The sequence below is a fragment of the Phyllopteryx taeniolatus genome, chromosome 11 (assembly GCF_024500385.1).
Source record: "Phyllopteryx taeniolatus isolate TA_2022b chromosome 11, UOR_Ptae_1.2, whole genome shotgun sequence".
Taxonomy (NCBI): Eukaryota; Metazoa; Chordata; class Actinopteri; order Syngnathiformes; family Syngnathidae; genus Phyllopteryx; species Phyllopteryx taeniolatus.
The window spans coordinates 28,864,126-28,889,641 of record NC_084512.1 but is presented as its reverse complement, the minus strand read 5'-3'; the positions used below and the strand labels follow the sequence as shown (position 1 = coordinate 28,889,641).

Sequence of the window (25,516 nt, the reverse complement as noted above, 5' to 3'; positions counted from 1 at the left end):
CCTACTAGTAATGTCCCCCCCCCCCACCACCACTGTCTTCCACTACTGTAGGACATTACTGCACATTAGTAGAACGACTCGGCTGCACTAGTAGAATGACTATATCGCACTAGTGATGTTTTTTTCCACTATGGTCTTCCACTACTGTATGAGATGACTGTGCACTACTAAAACGAACAGGGGGCTCTAGTAGAAGGACTAGGTCACACTCGAAGAATGACTAAGGGGCACTAGCGAAATGACCATCTGACGAGCAGCCTCACGGTTTTTCCACTGTGGCCTTCCACTACTGAATGACATTACTGCAACTAGTACAAAGACTAGGTGTCACTATAGTAGAACAACTAGGGCACAGTAATAGAATGATTAGTAGTATTTTTTTCCCACTACTGTCCTGCTCTACTGCGTGACATTACTGCACACTAGTAGAAGGACTAGAGCGCACGAGTAGAACCACTATGTCGTACTAGTAAGCTTTTTTTCTACTCCTGGCTTTAGGGGTGGGAATTGCTAAGATTTGATCAATATCAATGTCGCTTTCGATCCATTTCCTAATCAATTCTCGAAAGGATTCCTGAGTAGTTTTTCGTGTTTTGCCGCGGGCCTCCGCCTTCGATGCGTTGACGTTTCCCCGCAAAGAACGAAGCCTCTTTGAGCCTTTCGCGCCGGCCCGGCCATTCATGAGAGAATACTATTTCAGATTTAGCCTCTTTAGACTGTATTATAAATGATGGACTCGCTAGCATCAAGGCATTGCAGCTGCAAGTCGATTCCAAACCTTTTCAAATATGACTTAGCACTGACGTTCCAATCACGCTCTTGTCGTTTTGTACACTGTACACGATGTATATGATATGTAAATATTGGCTAGTTGCTGGGAGCATCAAGTGTGTGTGCTTGTGTGTCTGTTCCTTGTGTATTATGATTTTGATTGATCTTTCATGATTATTTTGTACATCGCTCATTTTATGTATGTGTTGAAAATGAGACGATGCATCCCAAGGGGCTCGCCTTGAAAGAAAGAAATACAGAAACAAACCATTGCACAATCTGAAATCATTTTGTTATAAGAAAGGCAGCGGTCCCAAAACGTTTTCCTGTGAATACACTTTTGCTTATTGACACCATGGAGACAAATAAAGGTTCTGTCTATTCCTATTTCCACACGCTGGCCCTATGCCGTATTGCGACATATTGGCCGTAATATTCTGCCGATGAAGCTTCACTTTACGTCGCTGCCATTCCGCGGTCCAGCTGCTGGCGTTAGCCCCGCTAGCTTCGTTAGCTTCGTTAGCCCCGGCTATCGCCTTGAGGTTTACAGCCGTTTCATTTGGTCGTCGGCCGGGACATCTCAGTGACAAAAGTCTTTTGGGCCATTTTCAGAGGGCGAAACTTTTCTGTGACTTGAGAAATTTGTGTTGCGGGCCGCGTCGTCAACTACACGTTACTAGTTACGTACGTCGTGTTTGCTTTCGGTCCGATGCTTAAAGGGTTAAAGCAACACGAATGCTAACGAGTGTTAGCATTAAGCTAGCGGACAGCATATGTGTGGAGTTTTTGTTTTTGTTTTTTTTTGCTGAGGAACTAAGCCCTGTTTTACGCTCATTGTTTGCTTGTTTATCCCCGCTTTTTCAACATGTTTTGTCTCTCTCGAGGCAATTCTAATGTAATATAATAGTGCGTCAATGATTCTCGGCAGGGCCTGGTTCCTAACCCCACCAATAGAGGGAGCCCACCACTCTACTTCAAATAATAAGAAGAGGAATTGCAAAGCAAAGCAAATGTATTGATATAGTATAGCGCATTTCATGCACGAGGTAACTCAATGTGCTTTACGTGATTAAAAACATTTAAAACAAAGAGAAAAAAGACATATATGTATGTTAAAAACGTGTGTAGCAGGTTTGATTGAACGCAGGCAAGGAGTTAAAGCAGGACATTTGGCCATTTCGAGCGACCGACTACAAGTTCACGTCAGGTCGAAATGTCCCCAAAGAACACAAGCGTCTGCCTGAACAATGTTTTTTTTATTGACCAGATAAGAGTGACGCAATCATTATTGGCCATCATTTCATCAGCACTTTAGATAAGAACACTTTCTTTGATCTTTTTCTTCTGTCCTTAAATCACGTTTGCCCTAGTGACATTTTTATATTATGCTCGTGTCTCTCCTTGCCCTCTTTTTTGTTATCTTGTGTATTTTGTGTGTCTGACAATATTTGTGTGTACTCATCCGTGAGCCCCACGGACTCTTTAAAGCGACATTGTGTCGTCTCCATTGAAGTTTTGAAATCTAATACTAATACATATTCTTCTTATGACGTGTGTACCTGTGTCTGAGTTTGTGTTTCACATGTAATCCCATTTGTGCTTTTTGAACATTTACAGTACATGGATACAAGTGCATAATAGTCATGCGACATGGATTAGAAGTACATTTTGATCACATTGTTTGAAATATTTACATGCATTTCAGTCATATTAATTATGAAATATGTACGTGAATACAAATCTCTTGTGGTAATATTAGTTATGCAACTTTAACATTGATAACGTCTACATTATGACTATGATTTATTCAAATCAATAATAGTACCATAAGTCAACCATTGACATGGAGGAAAGTAGGTTCCAGTTATGTAACAAGACAGCGGATAAATAAAGATAAAAAGAACAGCGCGTTAAGTCTCGCGGTGATGAAGATAATCCGAGAATCAATGGACGCAAACATGGACGAGAGACTTGGAGGGATTTTGTGGTCATGTTGTCCTGCCAGTTGTTGACTTTGTTGGCTCCCTTCCAACCTAAATATAAAGTAAAACAGCTCGTGACACTAAAAGCAAACATGGGTTCTTTTGGGTGACCCGGAACGACCGGGCTGTGGAAGAGGGGTCACGTGACCGCGCTGGGCGACCAGTGAGCGGCCTCGTCGTCGCCGCGCCGGCATCGTGGACGCGCCCCGCGCCCGGCCTGCGGTCTCAAGTCCACGCGGAGTCCGCGTCCAAGTCAAACACAGACAGAAGCGTCCAGATGCAAAGAGCGCTCGATTCTTGAGGCACACGAGCGCCGCCTACTGACCTGACTTCAAATTGCACCCGGCGATGACCTTTGACAGCAGAGAAGGGCAAAGTGCGGCCCGCGGTCTTGACGGGATCACATCATTTCACATTTGTTGCCCATGTTTGCTGTATCTGTGCTGCTCATATATCGTGGTCCAAGCACACACCCTTGTGGGACTCCAGGACTAACTTTCACTGTTGAAACCTGATCACGAATGATCTCATCCATGTTTGGGTAATGCGCTATTCTTCTTACGGTTCTGCCTTCTGTCTCCCACACTGATTCGTGATGTTCATTAATTGAAGACTCTAAATTGTCGGTAGGTGTGAATGGTTGTTTGTTTATGTGCCCTACAATTGGCTGGCGACCGGTTGAGGGCGTACCCCGCCCCTCGTGCCCAGAGATAGGCTCCGGCACGCCTGCGAGCCGCGTGAGGAGAAGCGCTATGGAAAATGGATTTGAAAGCTTCATGAATATAATACCAAAAAACATGTGCATGCGAGGTATTATTTTTGCCCACTTGGTGTCGCCAAGTATGAAAGTATGGTCGCCTTTAACAGGCGGACCTGGCCTGTTCGGTGACATGGGAGTAAGCGAATGACGATGCACTGGTGACTAGCTGCTAACCGGCTAAAGCGTTAGCCGTTGCGCATTGACGGGTCGACTCGGAATGTGCTTGTGTTTCCTGTATTTCGTTAGCGTTTGTTCAATAAAGCCCTTGAAAGAGCCCCGCCGGCTGTTTCCATCCTCCCTCTATCCAAACCACCTGTTATGGAATACAATTGGTTTTAACTAGCGGTGGTAGACTATTTTGAATTGACTAACGCTAATTCAACATAGACATACAGTTGTGTAACTTCAGCCAATTGTACTTTGCAACAGACACATTTCACGTCGGCTTCTTTGACGACGTCGGGCACTTTTTGCTCCGCACGTGGAGACAAAAGAAGCCTGCGAAATAGCGAATAAGCCGGCAAAAAAATGGAACTGCAACTTGTAACGAGTGATGACTTTCCAGGAACCCCTTTCTCATAAATCCAAGATAAAAAAAATAAATACAAAATGTGTGTGCAGTTACACGTGGCTCTGTATGTGAGCAAATCCGGTGGCCTCTTGCCAAGGCTGCCTGAAACAATTTGGTTATGAGACGTTTGGATTGTTTTGAGCCACGCGAGGACGAGGTTCTGGTGTCCTGCAAGCCAAAGATCAGGGCGGAGGTGACGTGCCCGTCGCAGGACGTGTTCCACAAAACCCAACCGAGCAAGATCTAAAAGAATAAGCGCGTGTGTTAGCAAGGCTGCCACGCGATGGCGCCATCACCCCACGTTAAGCTGCGCTGTGGCGCAAGATGTTTGCTGTCAGGGTCATTGACGGCGTCGTGCTGCACTTTTGGACTTGTGTGGCGTCCGCCTCAAGACTCCACCGGTTTCCCCCTGACCCTGAACAGGATGCGCGCGAGCAAAGGGAGGGATGTTTCCTTTGCAGAAGCTTCCACGAGCTGTGAGGCGGGCTGGATTCGATCAATCCATTTGTTCGTTGGCGCCTGTAATGCAAAGCGTGGCCGCCAACAGAGAGGAGCCGGATCCATGGTCTGATGAAGTAACTGTCATCTGAATAAATGTAGCACGTGACGTCGCTTGTTACGTAAAATGGCGGCCATCTTGGGCCATCGCTATTCGCTTTTTGAGTGGGTAGGTAGGGGAAGAGAGTTTCAGGTGATGGTGATTGAGTTCAGTAATTCCATTCCCGTTGGAAAAGGAAATCTGCATCTCCATAAAGTCGGTCAGCAGCGGGAACGGGCGAGGCGCAGGGCGCGGCGGCGCCCGCGGGCCTTCCGGGCAGCCCGCCGCGGTTCCACTCGGGCGGAATGAGTGAAAACACCTGCGAGGCGGAGAAACGGAGCGCCTCCGTCAGCCCCGCCGGAGTTCACCGATGAGGTGAACTTTTGAACCGCTCTGCGGAATGTGGCACGCAGACAAACTTCCCGGGGGAAATGTGTCCCGACTAGCCCGACGTTTGGGCTCCGTTTATTGCACGCGAAGACGCCGGTTCCCTGCGACGTGTCCGGCTACGAGCGGAACCTTCTTTCTGACCGTCGCCACGGTAACTCCAGCGACGCGACCTCACGCGACCTCGCCCCCGACGAGACGAGCGTTGACGTTTTTGACAAAAAGGATTTCAGATTTTGATTGGTCGTAAAATGTCGCCAATCACCACCATAGATCAAACTATTGGCACACAAATATTGATCTTTCCCTGTTTTACTGGACGCAGCGTAAACATTTGAAGTGTTCTGAGCGGCGAGAGAGAAAAAAACCCAAAATGGTTGCCGTCCCTCCCTCCCTCGCTGTCTACGCCATCGACAGCAACCGTGATGTGAAACGCTCTTTTGTCGACTTTGTTTCTTGCGCACACTTTTTGGATGTAAATCGCTAGTTTGATTTTCCATCCAACACGTCCAGCGTCTGTTTTTACGGATTTCGTACGATCCGGTTTTGGTCCGACTTCCATCGCGAAAACTCAGCTTGTCATTGTTTGTGGGGTGAGTTGACGAAAAAAGCTGACGAGCAAATCCAGCTGGTTGATCGACGGCGCGCGTGGGCGACGGGGAGTTGACCTCGGGCGACAAGAGGATCAACGGCGAGGCGTCGTCCGCAGTCGTCGTCGTCTTCCCCTTTGTGGAACTGAACTGGCTCCGGGAAGGCGAGAGGTCACGTCCTGGTTCAAGTACATCGACGGCAGCTTTGACCTTGAGAGCCGGAGGTGGAAGGTCACGTGTAAAAGGCGAGCGCGCGCAGCGGTGTCGGCGCTGGGCTCGCCGCCCTGGAATGCTGACATAACAGATGTTGTCTGACGAAGGCGGTAATTATGTGCCGCGCAGCTGTGCGGCCCAGCTCGCTCTACCCCCGCCGCCCCCTTTCTTCCTCTCCCTCCTCTTCCTCTTCTCGCCTCCGGCGCTGCTCTGACTTCACTCGCTCGCCAACCTCGGAAATCACTCTTGCTTGGAACGTGCACCTGCACCTGAATACTGAGACACCCACGTTCCGCTGACCGGCGACTCACCCGTCATTAACCCGACCCGCATTGGCCACCGATTTGACCCGCATTTGACCTACCGCTACCCGCTATTCGGCTTCGACTAACGCCATTGGCCTTAAACCATCGTAGACCGACCGCGACCCGCCACTTATGTGCCATCGACGACCTCGACTTGCGACTAATCTGCCTTTGACCTCCCTCCAATCTTCCCTGCCACCAATCTGCTGTTAACCTTCCACACGCTTAGGTGGGCAACCTAACCCACGACTAACTAACCACACGGCCACCGAAGAGCATGTTTCGCGTTTGAGACACGCACGACGGGGCAAACCCAAGCATTTCTTCGCTGAAAACGGGCACCGTGTGAGGAATCGCTTCGTTTTGGTTGCGGAACATTTGTAGACGACAAAGACGAGATGATTGTCGCAAGCGGACTATTTTTGTCTGCGAAGTGACACGATGACACACGACGACAACGCACGACGCAGGCGGCGAGAGCGACTTGAAGGGAAGGGATGAAAATAAACGCAAAGAAAACAGCGGCACGAGCGAGAACATTTTGGACGACGACATCGTTTGACGGGAGCTCGCGTGACGTCGTGCGGAATCCCAAAGCCGATTTTTCCAAACGACAGGAGGCCTCGTCAGCTGCGGCCTCGGCGTTCCCGGGCCGCCCGCCGCCTCGGCTGACCGGTCGGCGACCCCGTCGGCCGGGTGGCACCGCGCTGAACTCCCGCTCCGAAATGTCGCCAAGTCCGCAGCGACTGCAACGACCTTGGCACAGCCGACGGAACCGCCGATCGCTTCGTTAGGCCGGCCTGCCTCTTTGTGCCCCCCTCCACGCGCGCACACGCACATTTCACACGCATATGCGCACACATTTTACACGCATTCACAAGACACGTATACACTTAATTATGCACACACACACACACGCGCGTCTCAGACACACAACACCTTTCACATGCATTCGCAACACACATCGTACGCACACATCACACACATGGGCACACACATCTCACGCATACGTGCACACACGCACACACTATGCTTTCAGTGTGTATGTGTGTGTGTGTGTGTGTGCACATAGAGACAAAAAGAAGTCATGTTCAAAACAACAATTGAATTGTTCATTGACAGCCACGATACAACATCTACACAATCTGCACGCGCACGCACACAAAGAGTCCAAAAACATCAGAGCGAACTCCTGCGGATTATTGGTCACCATCATCGTCATCATCAGTTCATTTGACAGCATCCTCCGCTTTCAACTTCCACTTCATCTCACGCGCGTTCTCCCACACACTCGCACGCTGCCCACTTTATTAGGTTGCTGAGATCACACGTAAACTTGTTGCGACAAAGTGTGTGAATGTGTCGAGCTGAAATGTGTTCCTACGAGGTGCGAATCTGTTTGTGTTGAGTTCAGTTGTGAACGGATGTTCCGTTGACGTGCCAACGTTGTCTTGTTATCGCGTGGAAATGACAATTCATATCTGGTGCGAACGTGTGTCGATATCAGCCGTTAATCTGCATTGACATCGCTCGGGTACCAACGTGCGCTGAGTTCAGTTGTGAATGGAATACCAGCTGAGATTGACAAATTCAGGTGTGAATATGGATTGATACCAGGTCTGAATGCGTTTTAACATCAGGTGTGAAATGTGTCAGGTTTGAGTCTGTTGATATCAAGTGTAAACGTACAAGCCCGGTTCCAATGAAGTTGGGACGTTGTGCTAAACAGAACGCAATGATTGGCGAATCATGTTCGACCTATATTTCATTGAATGCACGACAAAGACAAGATCTTTCATGTTCAAACTGATCAACTTGATTGTTTTGAGCAAATAATCATGAACTTAGAATTTGATGGCTGCAACAGGCTCCCAAAAATTTGGGACAGGGTCCCATGTTTACCACTGTGTTCCATCACCTTTTCTATCAACAACATTCAATAAAGGTTTGGGAACTGAGGACGCTAATTGTTGAAGCTTTGGAGGTGGAATTCTTTCCCATTCTTGCTTGATGTACAGCTTCAGCTGTTCAACAGTCCGGGGTCTCTCTCCGTTGTCGTATTTTAAGAAGAAGAAGAAGAAGAAGAATATAATGCGCCACACATTGTCAATGGGACACAGGTCTGGACTGGAGGCAGGCCATTCTAGTACCCGCACTCTTTTACTACGAAGCCACGCTGTTGTAACACGTGCACAATGTGGTTTGGCATTGTCTTGCTGACATAAGCAGGGACGTCCGTAAAAAAGACGTTGCTTGGATGGCAGCATATGTTTCTCCAAAACCTGTATGTACCCTTCAGCATGAATGGTGCCTTCACAGATGTGTAAGTTCCCCATGCCATTGGCACTAACACAGCCCCACACCATCACAGATGCTGGCTTTTGAACTTTGCGTCCAAAACAGTCCGGATGGTTCTTTTCCTCTTTGGCCCGGAGGACACCATGTCCACAATTTCCAAAAACAATTTGAAATGCGGACTCGTCGGACCACAGAACACTTTTCCATCTTAGATGAGCTCGGCCCAGAGAAGGCGGCGGCGTTCCTGGCTGTTGTTGATCAATGGCTTTTGCTTTGCATAGTAGAGTTTCAAGTTGCACTTACGGACGTAGCGCTGAACTGTATAACCGCCGAACTTTCTACCCAATCCTGGCCCCCACCTGTTCCCAATGAGCCTGTTCACCTGTGGGATGTTCCAAACGGGTGTTTCATGAGCATTCCTCAACTTCCTCAACTTTTTTGCCGCCTGTCCCAACTTTTTTGGAACCTGTTGCAGCCAGAAAAGTCAAAGTTCAGGATTATTTGCTCAAAACAATCAAGTTGATCAGTTTGAACATGAAAGATCTTGTCTTTGTAGTGCATTCAATGAAATATAGCTTGAACATGATTTGCAAATGATTGGATTCTGTTTGTATTTCTGTTGAACACAACGTCCCAACTTCATTGGAATTGGGCTTGAGGAGTCCATTAGGTGTGAACGTGTATTACCAGGAGTGAATCTGCTGATGTCAGGTCTGAATGTGTTGCTCGGGTGTGTCTGTTGTGGGCGTGTCTCGAGTGTTGCAGGAGCGGACTCTTTCCGCACGAGACCAGAGTTGATGCAGCGCTGAGTCCGAGAAGGTCCCGAAACGTGGATACAGGAGATAACCCGCCGTGCTACAGACATGTTTCATGTCAGCAGAACACACACAAACACGGGGGGGGGGGGGGGGGGGGGACTACCACGCAGGTCTTTCGGACCAGGCAGTCTTACTTAACTAAGCTGCCGGTTTTGCGTGAAGCGCACGTGGAGTCCGTTGACGGGGTGCACGATAGGCACCGTCTGCATTTTGGGGAAGTCCCTGGTGGCCAGGGTCCATTTGCACGTCGCCACCAGTTCCACGGCCAAAGTCTTTAGAACGATCTGGGCCAGTTCTTTGCCCACGCAGCTCCGCAGGCCACCGCCAAAGGGCACGTAGCTGAAGCGGGACGAGTGGTTCTCCGCGCGGTCCGGCCCAAAGCGTTCCGGGTCAAAGAGTTCTGGAGCTCGGAAGACGGCGGCGGTCTCGTGCGTGTCCCTGATGCTGTACATGACGCTCCAGCCTTTGGGGACCTGGTAGCCCTGAGACCACAAACACAATCTTAGAACCCGACGTGAACTGCGTAGCCTTGGACAGAAATTTAGTGTGAAAGTGTGACCTTTAACCCTTGCACTAGTGAGCGGGAAGAAAGCAAAAGCGCACGCGACTTCTGGCTGGAGTGATAAGTTTGCTTTGAATGTTTCTCTATTGCGCCGCCGGCCTTCCACTCTGGCAGACGGTCACCCTGCGGAGCCCGGGTTCTGGCGGAGCTTTGCCTCGTTTCCGTTGCCACGCGCTCGCTCGCTCGTATCGCCATCAATTGCTTTTCTACGGGCACTCGCGACCAAGTGGTTAAGATCTTCGTTGCTACCGCGGGGACCTCATGAAGCGCGGGCACAGCTCGAGAGGTCGCGGCAACGGACCATCCGGACCCACGGCTGTGGTGTCCTCCGCCGAGAGATACGCTATAGCGATCCCGATCCCGATCCCCTGAAGCGCTTCGGTGTGTTCACAACCGTGATGGGTTAAACACAAAGACAAAAATTGCGGACGTGCAACGAAGAAGATTTTTCTTGAGGAACGTGCCGCACGTCCCGCATCTCGACATCACGTCTGTTGTGAATCGGTGGCATCGAAACATAAAGTGTGGAGCTCGAAAGAGCAATTTCCGCCTGGATCGACGGGCACGCGACCGGGTGAGCGAGCCGAACTCAGCGGTCACTTCTCCCTTTCTTCCGCTTTGGAGTTGAGGATACTGCAGAAAAAAAGGTAACACGAGCAGTTCCAAGAGAAGAAAACAAACTGGCTTCGCTTCTGTGTTTGAAAAGAAGCTGCAAGAGGAAACTTGTCGTCTCTTGTGGTTTTTCTTCTTTTGACAGGAGCTTTTTCTTAACTCCGGCCCAATTACCTGATCGGGCCTTGCTAATTCAGGCTTTCCAAAGATGAGCTTGAGTGAACAGACATAAAGACATTTGTGCACTATAGACCAGTTCTACCCTGAGGAAGACCGGCACCAATAGCCTCATGTGGCCCACAATAGTCTCCTGGGAATTCCTCTCAAATCTTTTTCAACTTCACAAAGCCTCCTGCACAAATTGGGGGCACGGCGGGGCCAGCCGAGGGGCATTTAAGGATGAGGAGGCCGTCGCCGGGCCTTCTCAAAGAACGGGACGATCTGCGTGTCAACCGCATGGCGCTGCGAACAAACTTTCATTTACTGGATTCTGGTCCACGTTTATGGATATGAACTTCCTCTCGGGAGGGGATGGACGGTTACTTACATCCAACTCAAAGGTCTGCAAGGCGGTCCGGTACCCTCCAGAAACTGGCGGCAGGAAGCGCAGAACCTCTTTGATGACACAGTCCAAGTAGCGCAGCCGGCTCATCTCGTCCAGGCTCAAGTGCGCCCGAAGACCTTCGCCACCTTCTCCGGTGCTCGTGAGGCCTTCGGCGTCCAGCTCGGCTTTAAGGCGTCGGACCACGGCCGGGTGGCAGAGGAGCTGCAGCAGCAGAGATGTCGACGCGCTGGCGGTGGTGGAGTGAGCGGCGAAAATCAACTCCACGGCCGTTTCCTGCAAGGTAAGCGAGAATTTCGTTGTGACCGTTGTCGGGGGCGCTCCAATTTCTGAAAGCATCCGGATGTAAACGCATTCGTTGCTTCTACTGAAGATCCTCTTAGGGGCTTAAATAGAAATGACGTTTCTGACAACTGAACAAACATTTTACGGGAAGTGGTCTGTCACCTTTAGTTTCAAGCCTCGACTTTGGAACAACCCGAAGGCCCTCCGCCGAGGATTTGAGGCTGTGGGCTGCTTCAAGTCATCAGTAAAATCTTTAAACCGATTGTTAACTCGTTCCCTGCCAATGCCGTCTAAAGATGTCAATGGCGTTTTTTAACGGGCGTGCGTGGGTGGGGGAGGGGGGGGGGGGGGGGCGGGGGGTTGTGCAGTTCGTGCGATCGTCAAGCCTCTGGATAACTGCAGTGAGGATCGGCACCCTGTAGGGGGCGACAACGCCTCGAGGTGAATGTCGCGCCCTCGGAGGAAGAAGAAGGAGGGGGCGGGCCGGCGGGGGACGAGAGACAATGAGAAGAGACAAACAGAATGGTGGAAAAGAGAGACGACAAAATGAAACAAATCAATAAAAACGCTTTCGGTATTAGAAAGGTATTGCGCCGAGGCAAGAAAAATATTCCTGCGACTGACAGGAATGACGCCTTGGATCATGCGGGGAATAAAGGGTGACCAAAGCGCTTTGAAGAAACGGGATCCGCAATCGTCAGACACTGAACTCCCTCTCGGATAGCCAGGCGAGCTTCATCCGACGAAGACGAAGGTCACTCGCTTGCAGCTCGCGTTATCGACATTGTTACATCAAAACATGATTTCGTTTCTGTTTCTGTTGCCAGTACTGATTTGAAGTTTCCATTTCCAGGAATTCAACATCCGCGAGTCGAGCGTCTTTTAGGATCGCGATGAAGCCTTTTTTTTTTTAACCCTTGCCAAACACGTCATGGATAAAAAGTCTTCTCGAGTAATCGTATGGATTTTTGAAAACTCCCAAGTTGTACATCCGACTCCCATTCCAGACAAAAAAGGTCATTGAAAGCGTCATTTTTTGTCTTCACATCCCACGACAGCAATTTCAACAAATGTATTTTTATAGTACTAGTTATATTTCTAAACTGCACAGGTTGTGCTTCGAGGAGAATGACGACCACCCAAGATCCCATCCACTGCCAACAGAAGAATCAAATAAGACTTTGCAAGCTTTTGTGCGCAAGGTCATAAAAAGCCGGCCCGTTGAGCAAACGCTGGAGGAGGACACCATTCATGGAGTGCGTTCATGCATTTTTGCCTCGTGTCAATTCTATACTTGTAAATTCTGTCAAAAGTACTTTGTTTGAGATTTTCACGAAAGAAGAAAAGAAATTGGTGTCCGAGTCCTGCGATTGGCTGGCAACCGGTCGAGGGCGTGCCCGACGACAGCCGGGGACGGGCTCCGAGGAGAAGCGGCTCGGAAAATGGATGCGCGGATGGATGTCAAAGTCATTGTTCTGCTTGATGTGAGTGCTTTTTTGGTCAGATTTGGCGGAACGTCGCCCATATTTGACCGCGGATTACTAAAGAACGCGATCAGCGGCGTCTGAACCGAGGCCGGCCGGCACCTTGAGTTCCTGGACGCTCAGGTCCTGGCCGTGCTCCTTGGCGCCGGACAGCATGTAGTCAAAGGCGTCCAGATGTTCGTTGCGCCGTTGCTCCATCTTCTCCGCGATAATCTTCTCCATGTTGGCGTGCAGGATCTCTCGGGCTCGGATCCCCTGCGAGGAACAGCAAGACCGGTCGGTGAGCTGCGCAGGAAGTCAACCGTGAACGCATCTGAAGGCCAACCTAGCGGGACGGCGCGCAATCAGAGTATCTGGTGCTTTCTTTGCGTTTTCAGTTGACAAATTAAGAATTTATATATATATATATATATATATCCAGAATGTATGTATGGAGTTTGGTTGCAATCGACCGAATAGAGAAACGGCAAAAGCACATCTTCCGTGTCAGACATCGACAAACGCGTTCACCGTCGATGTCGCTCGACCGAGTGCGCAGGCTAACGAGCTAACGTAGCTTTAGCCGTTTGCCTGTTTTGCAATTTTCTATTTTTTGATCTGAGCCGAAAATGGAATCATGAAAAATCTCTTTTTCATTCTGTTTGCGTATTCGAGTGGAACGTTTTTTTGCCAATTTAAAATAAAGACAATACAGACAATACACAAATTGTCGCTAAACTTCCAGAGCAGGTAAACGCGAGCGATATTAAGTCATGTGACTTGTCTTTTTCATTTCGGGATGTGATTTCCGCCCGCTAATATGAAACGCGAAGAAGGAATTCCACGCAGACCTTGCGCAGGCCGCTGAGCGGCGCGTCGAACGGAAGCGAGAAGAGATTGTCCATCAGCTGCTCGAAGATGGCGCCCAGGTAGACCACCCGCTCCTCGTCCAGCCGCAGACCCAGCAGGGCGCTCACGGCGATCCGGAACGTCAGCGACTTGGCGGCGGCGTAGACGTCCACGGCGTCGGGCCGCGCGCACCACTCGGCCACTTGGCGGCGCACCACGTCCCGCAGGCGCGGCAGGTACGACTCCAGAGCGCCTCTGCTGAACACTTTGGCCAGCACCTGAACAAAGACGTCAGCTTACGGCGCCGGCTCCGGTCCTACTTGAGTTGAATAACGGGAGTTTTATTCTTTCTTGCGGAACACTGAAAAAAGATCGATCGGAAGCATAAAACTGCGGCGACGGAGAACAAGGGCGGCGGCGTGCGTGGCGAGCGGAGAGCCGAGGTTAGGGTGCCGAGTCGGCTCGACTTGCTCATCGATTGTACAAAGTCGTGTGATCGCGCTCCTCCTCGTGCGCATTCGTCAAATTTGTTGCGTTCGAGCATTTCGAAGACGTTCCCCGCGCCGTACTTCAGTGGTGCGCAGGCTGCAGATAACCCAAAAATAGACGGGAAAAACTTTATTGGCCGTCGGATAGTTACAGTTCTACGCGACGAGGCGAAACGTAAACTAGCTTTTGGATTCATACGCGACAGCGACGCGGAGTAAATGTCTTTTGCGTCATCGATCGGCTCGGCGACCGATGACATGAAAGCCGATCAGCATAAAACGCCGATTATCGGCCGATACGTCGGCGTCAAGGCTAGCGGTGTTGAGTATTTCAGCACTTTTTGCACAACTTGCCGTTCGACAACAAGGAGCTGAACGGCAAAATTCCCAGCAGGTGCTTGAGCCGTGAACATTCCCAAGGACATCTGCTCGATTGCCTTTCTGTGACTCTTCCGGTCTCTCTGTCGCAAGCCGCCGATGACGCTCAGCGGCCGCTTCCCGTCGATCAATTGTTAGGCGTCGTGTTGATCTCGTGATGTGATAAAGAGGAACCTCGAAACAAATTCAATTGAACTGGGAAATGGATTGATGCATTAGTAGCGCAAACGCACCCCAAAAAACACCGGTGGAACATATCGGTGATGGAAAAGGTTAGCCACCAAAAATCTGCCGTCGTGATCGGGCGGTCGGGAATGAGGGAATGATTCCAAACTGGTCCCTGACTGAGTTTTGCCCTTCAGCTCCGTGTCGGAGAACAGCCGGCAGTCGTTTTGCCCGAAGTCCTGAAACGTTGAACATTCGGACGCGAGCGTTCCAAAGTCGACACAAGGTCAAATGAAGGTTGCGGTGCATATTCCGTTCATCCGTTCATTCCAGCCCAAAGCGCAACATCCCCAACGTTTTGACCTGACCTCTGACTTCCCTCGCCACCCAATTCATGACTCGCTTGATTTTTTTCCTCGGGCTACGCAGCTGCAGCTAACGATTATCTGAATAATCGATTCATCTGTCGATTCGTTTTTTTTCCCCCAATGATTCGAATTGAAGATTTCTTGTTTTTATTCCATCCCTCTTTTGAAAAGCAGCAAATGATTGGAAATTGACAGGACAGAAAATGCGCCCACATAAATTGATGCCGATACATTTCCTGGGTCGATCAGTCAAAAAATCGTTGTTTCCCAAAGGAAAAGCTGATGTTCGCAAATGCATGGAGGGTTGCAGCAATCGGAGAATGTTTACTGTTGAAACAATCGGACAACCATTCATCGATTCACTCCTCAGTCACACTAAGCTACTTGCGTGGCCACAGCTGCCCCCCAGGGGGCAGTCTGACGGAAGCGTGGCTGCCTTTCTGCGCCCGCAGCCCTTCCGAGCACCACCGAGCGGGCGATGCGGGTGAAGCGTCTCGTCCAGAGACGCGACGACGACGACGACGATACGAAGCCGCCAAAGTTAAACGAGGTCTCGAAAGGATCAAACGATGATCAACATCGTCGTCGATTCATTTGATAATCGACGAGTTGTTCATTAACGAATGAACTGCGGCACCTGCGGTTCAGACCCGAGACGTCTACGTGACTCGCGCATTTCGCCGGCGTCCTCATATGTCGTCATGTCCGCATTGGGTGGATTTGATCTTTTTCCCGTATGGATACGACGTGGATCTGCTATTTTCGCAAATGATGCACGTTTTCTCAATCTTTTCTTTTTTTTCGGACTCCTTTCGGAGATGTCCTACCTTCCTCTTCCTCGCGTGGGCGTCGCCGGTGGAGTTGACGAGCGTGTTGGGTCCCAGGATGATGCGCGTGCTCTGCGGCCATTGCGTGCACACCAGGCTGTGCTCGCCCATCAGGATCTTGCGGATGTTTTCGGCGCCCGTCACCCGGATGACGGGTTTGCCCAGGAGGTGCGTCTTAAACACGTTGCCGTGGCGCCGCCTGCGACAGACGTGGAAGTCGGAGCCCTGCGGACCGAAATCCAAATGCGTCAGCGTGGGTTCACCGATCGGACGTTTGGGAATCGGCCACTCGTAGCCCAAAACCGCCCCCACGCGGCCAATGCTCATAATGGCCTTGAAATGTTCGAGAACAAGTACGAGGTCCAAAAGTACTCAGCTCGTCTTGTGCCGCGACAGTGAGCGACAGTAACACAGCGGGCTTAAGTGTTCAACGCCCAAAAGTATATTTCTTCTCGTGAATGAATCACTGTAACAGGAACATTGCACCGAAATAGAGGAAACGTCGCCCGCCTGCGAGCTAGCGACCGCGGCGGGCCTGTTAAATACCGCACGCTCGGCCGGGCCCACGCACCGCGCACACGTACGACAACGTTAGCCGCTTATTCGACACAGCCAGCGGCACGCGCTTTTCAGCCCGGAGGCCGAGCAGCGTGTTCGTCGGCAGGCGTTTTCGACATATTCACCGGAAACGACCTCGAGAGTGGCCCCCTTTGTCACGATTTGGGAGCCTCCTTTGAGATACTTTGCCGCTTTGGGATTTAAAGCAACGGACCGCCGACAGACTTTGCCGACTCCACGAAGACGCTCCAGAGTACGGAAGCAAAAGAAAAGGAAACCGCAAAGGTCAGTCACCTGGAGAAAAGCCACGCAGGCACGGGGGAGAACACGCAAACTCCAGCCGATCGGAACTGCCAGGCAGACGTGCTAAGCGGTCGGCCACCGTGCCGCCTTTATATTTAACAATCGTTTAGAATGAATTGCATCATTTTGACAAAAGTCCAACGTAAAGAATAGAATCACGTCGAGTTGTCGTCATGGAAAAAAGGGGCGTCGACCAAATCGTTGCGCCTTTGACGAAAACAACGGCGGGCAGCATCATAATGCGGACTTAGTTTCACCTTCCATAATTTCAAGCGTGAGAAAATGACAAGTTGACATTGAAGAGAGACGACGCCAAAAGTGAAGCGACGCTCCCCGTCGGCAACAAAATACGACAACCACGCGTTGGTGGAGGGAACGTTTCTTGCCAGCCGTTCTTCGGAAAAACGAAAAGTGGAGTCAAATTCATTTTCCCACGTTGGAAAGGAAGCTCCCTTTTCCCTCCCGCCTTGACCCCGTGACCTTTTCAACAAAGGTTAAGGAAAGGCGCTCTCGAGGTCAGCTTCCCCGAGAAGAGGCCCGTCGTCGCTCCGACGAGATGTACAGCATCACGTCCGTATACTTCCTCGACACCAACGTTCGCTGCGAACGTGCGCTCACCTGCACCAGCCAGTGTAGCGTCTCGCCGACCACGGGCCAGCCCATGGAGCCCCCCGGCAGGGGCAGCGGGTTGCGGGGGTCCCTGGTCAGCCTCCACCGGAAAGCCCACAGCGCACGCGTGAGCGCCAGCGCCAGGAGCGCGCACGGCAGCCACGTCGACGCGCCCGTCGCGGCCCACAGATTGCCCAAGTGCGCCACGTGGAACATGGCGGCGGCCGCACGCACACGTGGGCGACACTCGCGCGGCGGCTGCTTCTTCTTCTTCTTCTTCTTCTTCTTCTTCCTCTCGTCTCGTCTCGGCCGGTCGGGGCACGAATGCGCCTGCACACACATGCACGCACGCACGCACACACTCACTCACTTTCGTATGCGTCTTTGATTTTATGAATCGGCCGGACCACTTTCTCGGCAGTTATAAACCCCCCAAAAAGAAGAAATCGGCCCAAAATAGGCGGATTTGTATTCTTTTTTCTTTTTCCAACTTAAGACCAAGAGATAATGACCTTCAAACACGCAACAATAACGGAAACACGGAATCGAATGCACGGAACGATATGCCGTCAGCACGACAGATGCGCACACAAACAGATTCCGATCCCGTCGATATTTATTTGATTTCTGTCAATTTCATCTGCGACGCGGCAGACATTTTGGCGCCGTTGTTTCAAGGTTCAATATTAAAATAGATACGCAAGTTTGGATTCAATACAAGTTTGAAAAAGTCGTTTGAATCGACTCCCTCCGAACATCGGTCGCGCTCGATGAAAATGCGGCAAACGACGTCCTCGTCTTTGTGTTGCTTTCACAAGCGGGAGCTCCGTGAGGAGAAGACGACGAGAAAATGCTTCCATCGGTCGCACGTGATCAACGTGTGCTCAAATGACAGAAAAAACAAAAACAAAAGCTCATTTTACCACGTTTTCCTCACGCGCAACCGATGAACACGATTATATGAAGTCGATTCAAAGGACTCTTTTTTTTTTTTTTTTCAGTGTGGAGAGTTTCCCTCTCTCGATTGACGTCTTTTTGACGTCATTTGTCAAGGTCGAAAAACATAACGTTTGTCAAAGTAACGAGAGGTTTCAAAAGTACGCTGAAAGCCCAAAAGTCCGTTGATGGCCTCAACTGGAACGTGCACGTGAGGCGCGCGTTATTTGTGCAGGTTTGCACATTTGAATCACGTGCGAGCGAAAATAAAGTCCGTTTTTTTCACGGTCGTCCGCAAAATGTGGAGTGGCGACATCGGTGAAGAAAAAGTAGTCCCTCCATTGTGACTTCCCATTTCTGCAGATGCGCGCGAGCGCCTCATCGGACACCCCGCGGCGAGCACGCGCCGCCTCCGGACGACGTCCCGCGCGCGCGCCGAGAGCGGACGCCGGCTTGTCCGCTTCGGTCGCGGCTCGCGGGTCTCCGGCCGAAGTTCGAACCCCCCCGCGCCCTCCCCCCGGCCGCGTACGAAGTGCATCGGAATCCGCCGCGAGGCGCGCGTGCGCGTGCTCACCTCCAAGCTGAAGTCTCGACGAGCGCGAAGTTGAAGCAAAGTGACGGACGGACGCGCGCGCCTTTTTATAGCCGACCCACCTTCGCCGGTGACGTCACCGCCGCTACGTTAAGTAGGCGGCGTGAGAACTCCAAGGAAAAAAAAAGGAAAAAGAGCACAACAGACTTGCTGAGTCTTTGGACCTTCGTGACGTCATCACGCAGCGGCGGGAAGTCACGAAGTACAAATACTCGCTTACCACAAGCTACAATGGTTAGCTTCCGTCGTTCCGTATTTGACGTGATCACATTGGAAAAGTCGGCGCACGCGTCACTTCTGCCTCCTGAAGCCGACGCTGGCGATTGGCTCTCTGCGGCCGGGTGCCCTTCTGCCGCCGTCTCGAACGTGAGCTATTTTTCCAAATTGGACCTTGACCTCCATTAGTCGGTTTGAGATGTGGGAAAAGTGCGACTCGTCGTTTCACGTTTGAAGAAGACGATAAAAGAACATTTGACTTTGGAACAGTTTTCTCTCATCATTTTGGAGCGTTCACTCATCTGGTTGTCATATGAAGCCATATCGTCCTCATGAATGAATTGTGCTCGTTTGTCATTAGGTCAACATGCTATCCTATTTTTCTTTTTTTCCATTCCCTCGTGTTTTCGTTCTCAGTTTCTTATTTGTGTAAAGAACAAACATGCGGTAAGTTCCCCGAAACACATGGTTTTCCTCCACCTTTTGGGAGGAAACAATGACGATTCCTGTCGACGCGTTCGTCGGAAATGACGAAACATCAGGAAAATGTCACGGAATGAGTTGCGCAAGCCCAATTCCAACGAAGTGGGGACGTCGCGTTGTCGTCCGACTGCCGGAGACAAATCCCTTGTGTGCTTTTTTGGGACGTACTTGGCAGATAAAGATCATTCCGATTCCGATTCCGATTCCGATACGGATTCAACAGTCCGGGGTCCGGTGCGTTTCTTTTCCAGAGGTGTATATTCCAAAATAGCTCCAGCAAAGCTCCTGAAGCCCGAGCGAACGGGTCAGCGCAGTGGTTTCTTCCCCAAAAAAAAAAAACAAAGAAAGAAGAAAAGACAAACTTTTTGAATGAGTACTTCTATTCTTCTATGACTTCTGTTCTACTTCAAATACTTTTACCGCTTGTGTCATCACGTTCTTCATCCTCGTCTTCTTCACATGCACGGCAGCAAAATGCTTGCGCACGTGGAGAGCGGATCCCAGGAATCGCTTCCAGGTCACATGACCACGCAGGATGGACGTCAAGCGCGCACACCATCGGAGGCTGCGCCGGGTCACCTCTGACCTTTCAGAGCCGCGTGAGGAGAAAGTGTTGTAAAGTCAACACGGGACGATGCGCGTCTGCCGTCGGCGTCGGGCGGCATCGCACACGCGCACATGAATGGAAGTGCCGTTATTCTGTTCTGGTCTGGCCCCCCCCCCCCCCCCCCCCCCCACAAAAAAAAACAAAACAAAAGAGTTGTGTTTGTGTTTTTTGATCAGGAAAATAGCACTCTATAATACATCAAATTGATTTAATGCTTCAATTCAATGAATTGCGCCTCTCCTTCTGGTGTGCCCGCCTCGGCCACCAGGAGGCAGTATAATAAATGGCCTACAAAGGCAAACAAAGAAGAGTCACCGCGACTCTCAAGTGACTCGGTCAAGGCGAGGCGACTTTATTTGTGGAGCGCATTTCATACACAAGGTCAGTCAACGTGTGTCACACGATCAGCAAAAAAGACGTCAAAAACAAAAACTGTCAGCTTCCAAAAATGACAAAAAGACGAGTGCGAGAAAGATCGGAAACTCGAAAGTGAATTCAGTGAATTCAGAATTGGACTAAGATGTTCTGATATGTTGAACTAAGGTTCAATAATATTGCTGGTGACTTCGTACTGGAGTCTTTTCTTTTCTTTTCTTTTCTTTTCAACCCGGAGCCTCGAATTCAAGTCTTGATTTGGTGGACTACTTTGGACTTTGGACTTTGGACTTTGACTTGAGTCCTCTTATTGTCAAGTAACAGGAGACTCGAGCGCCACGGGAAACGCTCGTTGCGCGCTCGGACATTCGGCGGCGCGGGGCTCGTCGGGACGGCGGGATCCGTCGACGCCGCCCTCTGTGCCCTCTGTGCCCTCTGTGCCTCTCGACCCGCCCGACTTCCTGTCGGCGGTCGGGGGCGCGCTCGTCACTCCGCGACGGAAGCGGGCGCCGGGCTCCGTTACGCCGGCCTTCCCGGAAGCTTCGCATTCCGCACGGCGGGAGAACGTTCGCGCTCGCTCCCGGGGGACGCCGCCGGACGCCGGCCACATTTGGGCCTTTATTTCGAAATCCTGCCTGACTTCCTTGTCTAAGTTGCGCCGTTCTTTCTCTCTTTCTTTCTTTCACATCTTTTTGAACACACAAACACGAATAACATGAAAACAAACATTGGGCAACAATAGATTTTCAAAGGACAAAGTATTGTAAACCAGTCAAATGTTCTGCCCGTAATTCACGTCTTTATTTGAAATTTCAAATGACCCAAACAAGAAGTTATTACTTTCAATTCTTTGGGAACAGGCTTCACAAAAATCCCGATCGGTCGCGCGCGAGTAATGTCGGCTCCTACGCAGATGCGGCGTTCGCTCGCAAAATGAGACGAACGTTCGCCGACACTCTCACTGCGCCTGTGACGGCGACTGACACGATAAGCGCGTAACGTTCGGCGTCACGTCGCGACGTCGGGAATGCGACCGCCGCCGCGTCAACAGAAGCGGCCAGTAAGTCGAGACGCGCCGCTCGGGGCCCCGCAGGCGTCCCCGAGCGCCGCGCGCTTCCTTAGCTTTCAGGCCGAGCCCCCCCCCCCCCCGCGGCTCGCCGGCCGGACGGATCGTGTTCGGGCCGCGGCTCGGGGTCGCGACCCCCGCCGGCGAGGCGCTACCGTCGCGTTCGCCTCCGGCTCGTCAAAGAGACGCTTGTTCTCCCAGCCTGAGCGCGGACGACGCAGTCCGAGAAACGCGCGCGTGGGCCCCGATGCATCGCCGCGGCGACATCAGGTCGGAAGTGGCAAAGAAATCCGACCGACGGGTCGCGTGGCCTCAGCCGTGCGGATTCAAATTGAAAATCTTCATTCGTTAAGATTTGTGTTGACATAAACTGCTCGAGGTGCAACAGTTCATCGATTCAAATGAATTGACAAATATCAATTCATTCTTTCACGACCTCCTGGAACGTAAAATTGGCCCATTTCAATATTTTCCGATATCTGCCGTCCTCCGTGAAAGCAGACCGATTGTCATCGTTGTGTTTTTGCATTCGCAAACATCTGCTTTGACTTCGGGAAACAATCATCGACGTCGTGAGCAAAATGTTTGAATGTGTTGGAATGAAGGGATGGAAATGGACAAATATTTTGTCGTCCGATTCATCGCGAAAATCATGGAGGGATGAATCACGCTGACGCGCTCTGGCCTCGGGGCGCACACACCTGCTGGCAGGACGTGACCTCTCGCTGCCCACCTGAGCGTGCGTGTGTCGGAGTAAACAAAGAAGAGAGGAAGTGTCCTTTAGGGGGAGGAAGTGCGTCCATATTGCCCTGAAGACACACACATGGACCACCTGTTGTGCACACACACACACACGCACGCACGCACACAGACGAGTGAGTGACGTGGGATCGGTCGTGTTTACCGTTTACATTTGGAGGAAACACGAACGCACAAAACGACTATTGTGACTTCAGCTAGAGTTACACTGAAATGTGTGTGTGTGTGCGTGTGTGTGGGGCATATTCTCACACACACACAAACGCACGCACGCACGCACGCACACACTTGTCGGGTTTGCGATGTCTTCGCTGTTCTGTGTGAAATAATCCAATTTCACTGAATTGGCCTGAGAATAAACAACTAGATTTGATGAAGTGCAAATAACGCCTCTTTGTTGGTCTCGCTACGCTAGCAACAGTTCAATGCTCGTCCACTAGAAGGCAGAATAACGAAGACAAGCGCATTATTATTTGGGGATTCTTCCAATGTTTTGTTTGGTGGCCGCCACCTTGAGGTTATGAAAAAGCTGTACACGTTCATGCCAAAAGGCCTCCGCCACCCACTTTCTTTTTTTTATAAAAAAGGTGTAGCCTACGCTTTCATTCCAATATGACAGGCGTACGCATGACTGCATGTATGCAAGTTTACAGACCCTGGCAGAATTTCTGAAATGTTTTTGTTTTTTTTAATGTGACTGATGACTGAACAACAACCATCATGAATTTCTTTATGGTGATGTTTTGTTGAATGACGATGCTTTTCTGAAATGCTTGAATCCCATTCCAATAAAATGAAATGTCTGGCCCTTCAGGTTTTCTTCAAAGAATTGCACCCATCTTACAAATTCCGCCTGGCTAATCAAACATATTTGAGCTCTCATTTACTAAATAAAAGTAGGGCTGGCAATTTCTAAATAAGAGCAAGTCTAATGAAAAGAATGCATTACGTGTTGAAATGAAGTGCTTAACTTCATAATAATTCTTTGAAAAAACTAACAAAATACAGATAACACAGATAATGGAAGCAAAATCGTGCATTGTACATAGGTAGAAGGGTTTTCCAGAATTTTGAGGTCAACTTTGGGGGTGCGTATTATACATGGGGGCGCATTATCCATCCATTTTCAACACCGCTTATCGTGGTTAGGGTCCCAGCTGACTTCGGGCGAAAGACGGACTACACCCAGAACCGGTCGCCAGTCAGTCGCAGGGCACATCCAGACGCGGACAACCGTTCGCACTCACATTCACACGGTCACTGAGTGGGAACAGTACTGGATTCCGCGTCTCGACGCCGTTGCCCGATGCGTCGCTCACGCGGGGGTCAGGGAGGGCATTTGGGGGGCGGCGGCATCGGCTACAGAAAGCGGTCTACGACCTTTGAACCCTCCCGCCGGGGCAGACTTTTGAAAAGACGTCATCAGCCGAGCGCTATAAAAGCTTTCAAAGGATACGCTGACATGTCAATCAAAGCGAGCCACGCCGCCTCCCACCCCGCAGCTCCTGTCAATCATTCTTTTCTTCTCCTCTCATTGGAGGAGCTCATGCATGACAACACACAATGTCAACTAGTTACATTACGAGCGTGCCTGCGTGTGTGCGTGTGTGTGACTGGCACTGTTGGGTTTCTGAAGCTGTCAATCATCCAACAAAAAGACACCACACACACACACACACACGCACACACATCAGGATTTCAGCTCGTAGCACAGCTGTCAATCATATGTGAGGACACGCCCATCTTCCAAAAAGCCAACAGCTACGTTTGTGTGCTGTGGTTTGACGCCAACTCAGCACTTGTGTTGCTTGCTTTGGCAACTTTTCAGACTAACTTTTGAACTCAAATGTTTTGCATTGATTAATTGCAGCATTTCTATAGTTGCGATTAATCACAATTTAATTGCACATTTTGTATCTGTGGTACAGTAAATATATTTGATGGGCACGTAAATGTACTGTAAAACTGTGCTGCACTGTGTACTGTTATCGGAAAACTAAACAAGAAAAAGAACTCCACACATTGTACATTTAAATACAACGCATCGTTAAATCGTCAGCTTAGGGCTAACACAATGTCAAACCCGATGGACGGGCTCACACAAATCTAAGTACCTTCAAATAACAACTATTCACACACAAATGCCGTAGGAACACAAACAGAAAGATTATAGAACAATTCTTACAGGCGTACAGTATTTAGCGCTTAGCAGTTCAGTTCGTCGCTTAACGAGCGCCAACTGCGTCCGTGTGCCGCGCTGCCCCCGAGAGGCCAAAGATGCACAACAACAGCACACTCGACAACGCAAACGCGCAAAAAGTGCCAATGAAAGTAGTGTGTAGGCAATGGAGCGGAAGTGGCCTTTATTTCAACAAATACCGCACGTGTAAGATCAATATGAATACAACAAAGCCACATCGTCTTTGAGTTTCTATGAAAACGGGATCCGACACAAACGACTTTTTTCCAGAGATGAGCAATGCCGCTGTGTAGCGATCGACATCGTTTTCTTCGCACAGCAATGAGGCGCAACGACAACGTTGTCCTTGAGCAACTTTTCGGAGCATCCCCTGAAAATGAGGCGGCAGCACCGGCGCGCCGGTTTTTTTGCAGCGGCGGCAAAGGCGAGCGTTGTTGCGGCGGGGGACGGATCAGAGCGCTCAAGCGGCGTAATGCTCTCTTTCCTCTGTAACAGGATTAGCGCCCAGCAGCGCCTCCGCCGCCCGCCGCCGGCCTCCGGTCAAGCGTGCGGCGGGAAGCCAGCGAGACGCGCGCTGCGCGTCAGCCGGGGTCACGCCGCCTGCCGCCGCCGTTCGTGTGCGCTTTCACGCACCTGCTGCCTGCCGGCGCGCGTTACGGAGTGCGCACGCGCAAACAGCGGAACCTCGTTTTTCGTACGCCTCACAATTTGGACCCGGTTTTCGTACATCCGCTCGGTTTTCCTACCCAAAAAACCACCTGAGCCGCCTGTTTCGTTTTCCATGCAGCTTTTTGAAAGTTGTGCGTAAAGCAGTGGTACTAATGCCTGGGTTGGATGGAGAGGACTGCGTGTGCGCGCGTGCGTCCTTTTTCCGCTGCAGTTTGAATGTCGTGTACACGCCGTTCAAAACGCAGTCTTGCGTCAAAGAGGTCGTTTGCCGGTGCGGCGCTAAAAGCCTCGGGTTCAAATGTTTAACGATATGTCAACGAGACACTCGAGTTGAGCGCGGTGTCAGATGCG

The 25,516-nt window shown here is 50.6% G+C and overlaps 1 protein-coding gene and 1 long non-coding RNA gene across 3 annotated transcripts; one reads left to right on the top strand and one right to left on the bottom strand.

Annotated features, from left to right (window-relative positions):
• Nucleotides 1-7,207: 7,207 nt before the first annotated feature.
• LOC133486051 (cytochrome P450 26C1) lies at nt 7,208-20,191 on the bottom strand. 2 transcript variants are annotated; one of them, XM_061790656.1, is made up of 7 exons: nt 18,773-20,191; nt 17,272-17,592; nt 15,793-16,017; nt 13,569-13,844; nt 12,841-12,993; nt 10,955-11,245; nt 7,208-9,715 (listed from the first exon to the last, which is right to left on the bottom strand). In XM_061790656.1, exons 2-7 carry the CDS (start codon nt 17,476-17,478, stop codon nt 9,368-9,370), a joined length of 1,500 nt encoding a protein of 499 aa, XP_061646640.1. In that variant the 5' UTR covers nt 17,479-17,592; nt 18,773-20,191; the 3' UTR covers nt 7,208-9,367. The 2 variants fall into 2 exon arrangements, with proteins under 2 accessions (XP_061646640.1, XP_061646639.1); XM_061790655.1 differs by lacking the exon at nt 18,773-20,191 and having other exon boundaries at nt 17,272-18,731.
• On the top strand, nt 11,143-13,444 carry LOC133486052 (uncharacterized). Its single transcript, XR_009790896.1, has 4 exons — nt 11,143-11,252; nt 12,108-12,270; nt 12,366-12,738; nt 12,973-13,444. It is a non-coding gene; the product is annotated as an uncharacterized LOC133486052 (long non-coding RNA).
• Nucleotides 20,192-25,516: the final 5,325 nt, after the last annotated feature.

What these genes read in the sequence shown, in the direction of transcription:
- LOC133486051 (XM_061790655.1), bottom strand. Translation starts at nt 17,604, where the DNA reads ATGTGTGTGCAGGCGCATTCGTGCCCCGACCGGCCGAGACGAGACGAG. An exon ending in CCCACGCGAGGAAGAGGAAG is followed by an intron (nt 13,845 to 15,792) that starts GTAGGACATCTC and finishes GTCTTTGTTCAG; the next exon opens with GTGCTGGCCAAAGTGTTCAG. An exon ending in TGCAGACCTTTGAGTTGGAT is followed by an intron (nt 9,716 to 10,954) that starts GTAAGTAACCGT and finishes TTGTGGTCTCAG; the next exon opens with GGCTACCAGGTCCCCAAAGG.